The sequence below is a fragment of the Phaethon lepturus genome, unplaced genomic scaffold (assembly GCF_000687285.1).
Source record: "Phaethon lepturus isolate BGI_N335 unplaced genomic scaffold, ASM68728v1 scaffold7857, whole genome shotgun sequence".
Lineage (NCBI taxonomy): Eukaryota > Metazoa > Chordata > Aves > Phaethontiformes > Phaethontidae > Phaethon > Phaethon lepturus.
In genome coordinates, this window is record NW_010551061.1 from 23,822 (window position 1) to 30,901 (window position 7,080).

The 7,080-nt window shown below is 43.6% G+C and overlaps 1 protein-coding gene across 2 annotated transcripts in view; it reads left to right on the forward strand.

The window, feature by feature from the left end:
* Positions 1-7,080, forward strand: part of MIB2 (mindbomb E3 ubiquitin protein ligase 2) — a 35,411-nt gene that overhangs the window by 19,077 nt on the left and 9,254 nt on the right. For both annotated transcript variants that reach the window (XM_010290746.1, XM_010290747.1), the window contains exons 8-13: positions 630-792; positions 1,807-1,940; positions 4,405-4,553; positions 5,188-5,344; positions 6,009-6,163; positions 6,790-6,916. In XM_010290746.1, the coding sequence (XP_010289048.1) occupies positions 630-792; positions 1,807-1,940; positions 4,405-4,553; positions 5,188-5,344; positions 6,009-6,163; positions 6,790-6,916 (885 nt within the window). The remainder of the gene's footprint in view (positions 1-629; positions 793-1,806; positions 1,941-4,404; positions 4,554-5,187; positions 5,345-6,008; positions 6,164-6,789; positions 6,917-7,080) is intronic.

The following is a 7,080-nucleotide window of genomic DNA, read 5'->3' on the forward strand; positions in this document are numbered from 1 at the left end:
CCGACCTTTCTGGGACTGCTGAGGCCTTGCAAAATAAATGTTGCCTAGTGCTATTGACTACCAGTAATACAATCCTGTTGCAGCACCCAAAGCACAGCTGGTAGGTGGGGAACCTGACAAAGGATTTGGCTACCAGTAAGTTGGATAAGAGTTTTCACTAACCAAAGTAAACCAGTCTTCTTATGCCCCCTCTAATTCTCTGGAACGAGGCAGGAAAGAATGTCCAAGTGGAAAAATGGTCTGATCCGACCACTATGGCTAAACAGCAGAATACTGGTGTCCTCCAGGAGCAATTAAATGCACAGAGGAAACCTTTCCCAGTCCCAATTTTATCAGTTCTCTCGGGGTTCTTCAGACCATGTTTTGTTGTTTCACCACCTTCCTCTCCAGGCATTTTTAATGTGTCTGGGAAACCCGTCTTATGTAAAACCAGTAACAGAAAAACTGCTGAGAACCCTCTGGTGTCCTTGAAGTGGGAGCTGTCTGCGAGTGTGTCACTGTTCAGTGCTTCTTTTCATACAGCAGGAGTGCCGCCTGCGAAACCACTCTTAGAAGCATTGCATTGGTTCTGAGCTGCAAAGCATACTGCATCTTGCCTTTTAAAAATCATTTCTCTCTTTCCGTTGCAGACCCTAGGGCACATCGGCAAAGTGATCAAAGTCTATGGGGATGGAGATTTGCGAGTCTCGGTTGGAGGGCAGTCCTGGACATTTAACCCAGCTTGCCTGACAGCCTATCAGAGAGATGAGGAAGCAAACCTCATGACCACGGAGAATGCAAAGGAATCAAAAAGTGAGATAGTGAGAACAGAGATGTCTGATCTGTCGGGGGTTGTGAAATGGTTGCTCTGCTGTGACAGCAGCAACACTCTGGACAGGGTTAAACTCCAGCTGCCTGTTCTTCCCCAGACGGAGCTCCAAAACTATCTGTGCCTTAACTGGGGAAGCAAAGTTGGTCTTAACAGGAAAATACAGAATTTAGGACTCGGGAATGCTAACTGTAGCACTGCCCTAGGTTCAGTATTTGCTTCTGCCTTGATCTGTCTCAATTTCTGTTATATCCTGCTGCAATTCCTATATGAGGATACTAATTCTTGAATGCTTGTGAAATATTCCCAGGTCGTTCTGTGGAAGTGTTGTCAAATTAACAACTATTTTGCTCAGTCCACCCTGAAATTGAATTTGGGCGCACATGGTGTGTAGAGGAGATTTTGTCTGCTGTTTTGGACATCTGCTCATAAATTTTTTTGTAGCCTCACCATACTTACTTGCTTTTGATGTCAATATCATATGGGGGAGAGGACAAGTCTATGGGGTTTTTTTGTTTTGTTTTGCTGTGTAGATGGGTCTTAAACTGTTTGCTCAAGTTAGACTTCAGCGAAAACTTGCATATGAGCCCAAGATTTTTAACTTTGCTCTGTCTGGAGAACTGTTAACACCTCTGTCCTCTCGAGCACTTGAAAGTGTGTCATTAGAGGGCCCATCTTGAAAGGACTTGTATTTCTTCCTTACAGCATCCTTTACAAAAACCATGCATTCCTCTTCAGATTATTTGCCTTTTAGTAGTGATTTTTCTGTGTTGGTCTGCTGTAGCATGGTCTCATGTCTTTTGGGTTTTCAAAACATCAGCCTTGTAAAGCAAAAGTTCTGTGTGAGTCACAAGTTTGTAAAGCTTTTTGTGTGAGCTAAATATTAGAGGTACAGCAGGCCCATGCTGTGGTTAAACAGCTGTACTATGCCAGCTGTACACTTGTATACTCATGCTCTTTGCCTCTCTTAATCTATGACTGTTTCTCATTCCTACCAGGCACTTTGATAACTGTGTTGGAGAAACTGCTGTCCCAGAAGACAGAGTCAGAGCATGCAGGGTGCCTGGTCATTTGTGCAGCACTCAACAATGCTGCTAAAGTTCGGGAGCTCCTTCAGAAGTACCCAGACAAGGCAAGTTTTGAAGTTGAAGACATCCTGAATGGTTACTTTCTGTTGCTATTTAAAATACTGTTATAAAATTTTGTAGTCAAGTTGGGAAGAGGATGGGAGAAAAAGAATAGTTTTTTTTTTCTTTTTTTCCCCCAGACCTAGTATTAGCTCCTAACTGCTGGAAAATTATTTTGCTGCAATTTAGGATTAAATTTGTATGCTAAATGTGCATATTTTATGGCTCCAGTTTGTGGCATTAGGTCTGGGTTAAGTACTTGCATCACGTTTCCAAAGCTGGGGTTTCCTAGATTTCATGTATAGACACTGCACCTGTAGAATTAGGGGGAGAGGTATTTATCTATATGAAAACAGTAGCAAGATGTCCAAGTATCTAGCCTCTGTTTGAAAAGAAAGCCACGGGTTGTGTCTGGCTGAATGTGTCTGTCCTTAGATGACCTTGCAAAATGGAATTGTTGGAATCAGGAAAGAGAAAAGCTGCCCAGATCCTGATGCAGTGCATGTCTCTGCAGTGTCTTATCTCATGTCTGACTGGAGCAGGGAACTGGGCTTGACTTGTTGCTGAACAATTTGTTCTGTGCTTGCAGAGTACCAAACTGTTAGGATCACATCAACTCAAACCTCTTTCAAGCTGCCTGTTTGAAGGTTCAGGCTCCTTCAGTGAGGGGTACAGGGTTTATAAACAGGTTAAAAAAGGACAACCAAAGTATTTCAGCAGTGTCCTTGGAAACCATTGCTAACAAAATATAAGTTTTGTTGAGGCTATGTTTGCATGACTGGCAGGAGCAGCTGGATGTGTGAACCAGGAAAACTAGGATCAATTCCGAAGGAACCCCTGTGAAAGCTGATTTAGTGGTTAGTTGTCTGGTATTTATTGTAGTTCTTTATTTACAACGTTAATGGGGCCTCTGGAGATGGGAGGAAGAGACAAATACCTGCAATTGTTGAACTTATCCCAGAGAAGAAACTGCCAAGAGTCAGGAATCCATTATGTTATTAGTTATTTTTATTAGATTTCTATTCTAGTATTTATATTAATGAATTAGTTACTTCTATTAGAGTGTTATATACAGCAAGAGGAGGCTGGATTTGAGGCTCACTTAGTAGTGCAAGTTGGAATTGCTTGCCAAGGCCTTTTCAGCTTATCAGCATTGTCTTTCTTGTGTAAATGGAAGAATAACTGTCTTGGTTTCATCTGGGATAGAGTTAATTTTCTTCCTAGTAGCTGGTATAGTGCTGTGTTTTGGATTTAGTATGAGAATAAAGTTGATAACACACTGATATTTCAGTTGTTGCTAAGAAGTGCTTATACTAAGTCAAGGACTTTTCAGCTTCCCATGCTCTGTCAGTGAGGAGGTGCACAAGAAGCTGGGAGGGAGCATAGCCAGGACAGCTGACCCAAACTGGCCAAAGGGATACTCCGTACCGTATAATATACAACAGCAGGGAGTTGGCAGAGTGGGGGTGACCACAGCTTGGGAACTGGTTGGGCATCAGTCAGTGGGTGGTGAGCAATTGTATTGTGCATCACTTATTTTGTATAGTCTATTATTGTTATTGTTGTTTTCTTGTCCCTTGTTATCTTTACCTTTTTTTTTGATTCTCCTCCACATCCCACCAGAAGGAGGGGAGGAATGAACGAGTGACTGCGTGGTGCTTGGTTGCTACCTGGGGTTAAACCACAACAGTAACAGTGGCCTCTAATACCTCTTTGCCTAAATGACTAACCCATTGTTTTGAGTGAATCAAGGGAAGTCTTGTCTGTCCGGGTGTCCTGACTGCTGCATAGAACCAGCTGCAGGGAAGAACAACTTTGTTCTCTGTGCCAGTCTGCTGAGGTTTTGCTAGTTCCTTCATCTCTTCTCCGTAGCCTCCCACTGATTTCAGTAGCTTCTTTTCCTTTTTTTTTATTTGCCTTTCATACAGCCTCTCTTTGGTTTTCAGTCCCTTTAATTCTCAAAAAATCTCATTGCAGCACTTCAAGACTGTAATATACTCTCCAGCTATTATGCCCAGTCAAGCACCTGGAGTAGCATAGAACAATGGGGACGTAGCATCTTCAAAGCCATATGCAAAGCTAATTTGATCTCCTCACACATTCTCCTATTGGGAGAGGAATTGTTGGCAGAGATGTCAAGAAGTATTCTGCTTGCAGGCATAGAGGGATTTGGCATCAGAGCTGTAATTAGAGCCCTGGCTTCCAGCTCTGTTCACTTGCTTTTCCCTCCTTGACTAAATGTCCCCTTCCCCTTTAGAAATATTCTGGGACAAGGTCAACCTTGTAGTTGATGTACATAAAGCAGAGCCAACGGGGCATGGATTCTGCTTAGCATTTCTGAGCCCGCAACTGTTCCGCAGCTATTGACTTCCATCCTGGTGGGCCTGCTCTAGAGCAGAGCTAAGGCCTGAACACAAGACAAGGTCTTTCCTAACCAAGCTGTTTGCTGTGTCTCTGCTCTTCCTGTAGGTTGATGCAAAGAACCAGGGCAGAACTGCCCTGCAGATTGCCTCTTATCAGGGGCACCTGGATGTTGTGAAGATTTTGCTGCAGGCACATGCCACTGTCAACCTAAGGGATGAAGAGGGGGATACAGCACTGCATTATGCAGCTTTTGGGTAGGATATCTTTCTTCTTGCTATCTTGGATACAAGACCTAAAGGGCTGCAGAAGGACGTTTCTAGATTTAAATGGGCAGTCTGTATGAAGGGTGTGTGGCTGCTGAAGGCTTTTCTCCGATTTTTACCTCATGTTAGCAATTGGCTTTTGAGCTTCAGTGCCATAGATGCATTTCTTTGTGCACTAATTTAACCTCCACCGCTAGGTCAGTTTCCATGCTAGAAATGTTGAGGGCAATCAGAAAAAGTGATAAGAGTTTTTTAGTTTGTTTTTTTTTCAGGGGGATGGTGGAGTGGGAGGGTGGGTTGGTTGGGATTAGTTTGATTGGTTTCTGTAAGTGCGTAAGTTTTCCAGACCAAGATGAAATGTTGAATTGTATTGTCATTTACCAGGGAAGAATACATCATTAAGAGCAGCAGATTCCTGTTGATCTAAAGCAGAAAGAGAACAGGTTCTAGAGTACAAATTAGGAAGGTGGTGTTGTGGTTTTGAGGTTTTTGAAATACGAAGAGGAGGTGGGATGAAGTCGAGAGGATATAAAACCCAAGAAATTGTGTTGCCTTGCAAGGAGGAAGACTTTACTGTCTGCACAACATTGAATCTAACCTGTTTTACTCCTTGCTTTTAAATCAGAAACCAAGCTGAGGTTGCCCGTGTGCTTATTGGTAAAGGAGCCAGTGCAGACCTGTTAAACAATGCCAAGTGCACAGCGTTGTATATTGCTGTCAGTCAAGGATTCACAGAGGTGGTACGGACCCTCTGTGAGCTCAACTGTGATGTCAACCTCCCAGTAAGTTTTGGGTTTTGTGGGATTTCGGGGCGGGGGAGTGTGTTTGGGGTTTTTTTTCTTGTTGTTTTTTCTGAGGTGGGGAGGTGCTGCTTTATGTTGGTCATTGTCTTAAAATGCACTACTGTGCGTTGCACAGGGGAAGTATTCTTCTAACTTCAGTACTCTGAAATTCCAGGTTTGGGTCTGCCCCTTCTTCATTGTAAGTCTGCTCAGCTCAATCCAGTAGCACTCCCTGCTGTGCTGGACTTGGGCTTCCAGCGAGAGCTGACCTGCTGCTAAGGTGTATTGCTGAAACACTCCTGTTCCCAGCAATAAGGAGTGGTGATGTTTTTAAGACTGGTATTTAGGAACTCAAAGGGCAGTGGTGGTGAGTTGGACCCAGCCCATTTTTAGGGTGTGCTTCTGTGATGGTGGGACGGAACTGTGCTGGGTCAGTCTCTCAAAGCTAGTTACCTATCTACTCAGCAGCTTGTTTTCGAGCCCTGGGGAAATGATTTCGCAAAGGCTATGAAACTGCTGTGGATGTCAGTGATGTTTGGCCTGGAGTTGATGTGACCTGGTGACACTATATATCTTCTTGTCTTGAACTGTCCCTCAGGGTGAACGGTTTCATTTGACACTCTGAGGTAGGTGACCTGTATTCTGCTTTGGTATTCTTGTATAGGATTCCCAGGGAGACACCCCCCTGCATTATGCTATCACTGCAGATTACAAAGTCGTTATTGAGATTCTCACTGAAGTACCCAACATAGACTTCACTGTCCAGAATTGTCAAGGCTTCAACCTGCTACACTATTCTGCTCTAAAAGGCAACAAGCTGTAAGTGATGTTTTTTCATTTTTATTCTTTTTACAGATGTTAACTCTTGCTTGCTGTCTTAACAGTAAGAAGGCAGTAAATGTAGTTCTAGATAGCTGGGAAGGAAATGGTTGGTTATACGTTTCCTGGGTTTAGGTATGGCTAGGTATAGTGGCTGCCCTCCTTCACGCATTCACAGAAAACTGCTAGCTGCTTTCCCCATCCCGTCTTCCTCGTACCTACCTAGGTTGACTAGGAAATCTGTCCACTTCTGGATAGTCTTCGTAGATGTTTGGGTTCACACATGGAAGGACAGGAGAAGGTCTGTACTAAAGGGTACTTGAAAAGACTGTGTCTAACTGAGAGCCTCTGGAATTCTTCCAAGGATAAATCTGCTCATTATTTTCATAGCAGTGTGACTTTACCCTACTTTATTAAATGTTAACTGAGGGCTTTTGTTTTATTCTTGTGATTCAGTCTGTGAGATAGAGGGAGTGCTCTGCATCACAGTTGCCAGCTCATGGTGCTGCCTATTAAAACATGAACATGCATAACGACTGAGCAGAAGAGGCAGGCCTGTCTCTTCTGCATTGTTTTCTTTCCTGATAAAGTAACTCTTCCACCTCTGTTAACCCCCAACACTCTAGAGCCATAAAGAAGATTCTAGCAAGAGCTCGGCAGCTGGTTGACTCCAAAAAAGAAGATGGCTTCACTGCCCTGCACCTTGCTGCCCTCAATAATCACGAAGAAGTGGCAGAAATTCTCATCAAAGAGGTAAGAAACAAAACCAAACCACCACCAACAAAAACTCCTGCCTGTCCCACTCCCAAACACCCACATTTCCTAAGCACTAATGAGTTAGTGCTGGACTCACAAGAATGTCTCTGTCTCTTTGAAGAAGAGCTGGCATTGTTTGCCAGGCTTTGAAGAGCAGGGGT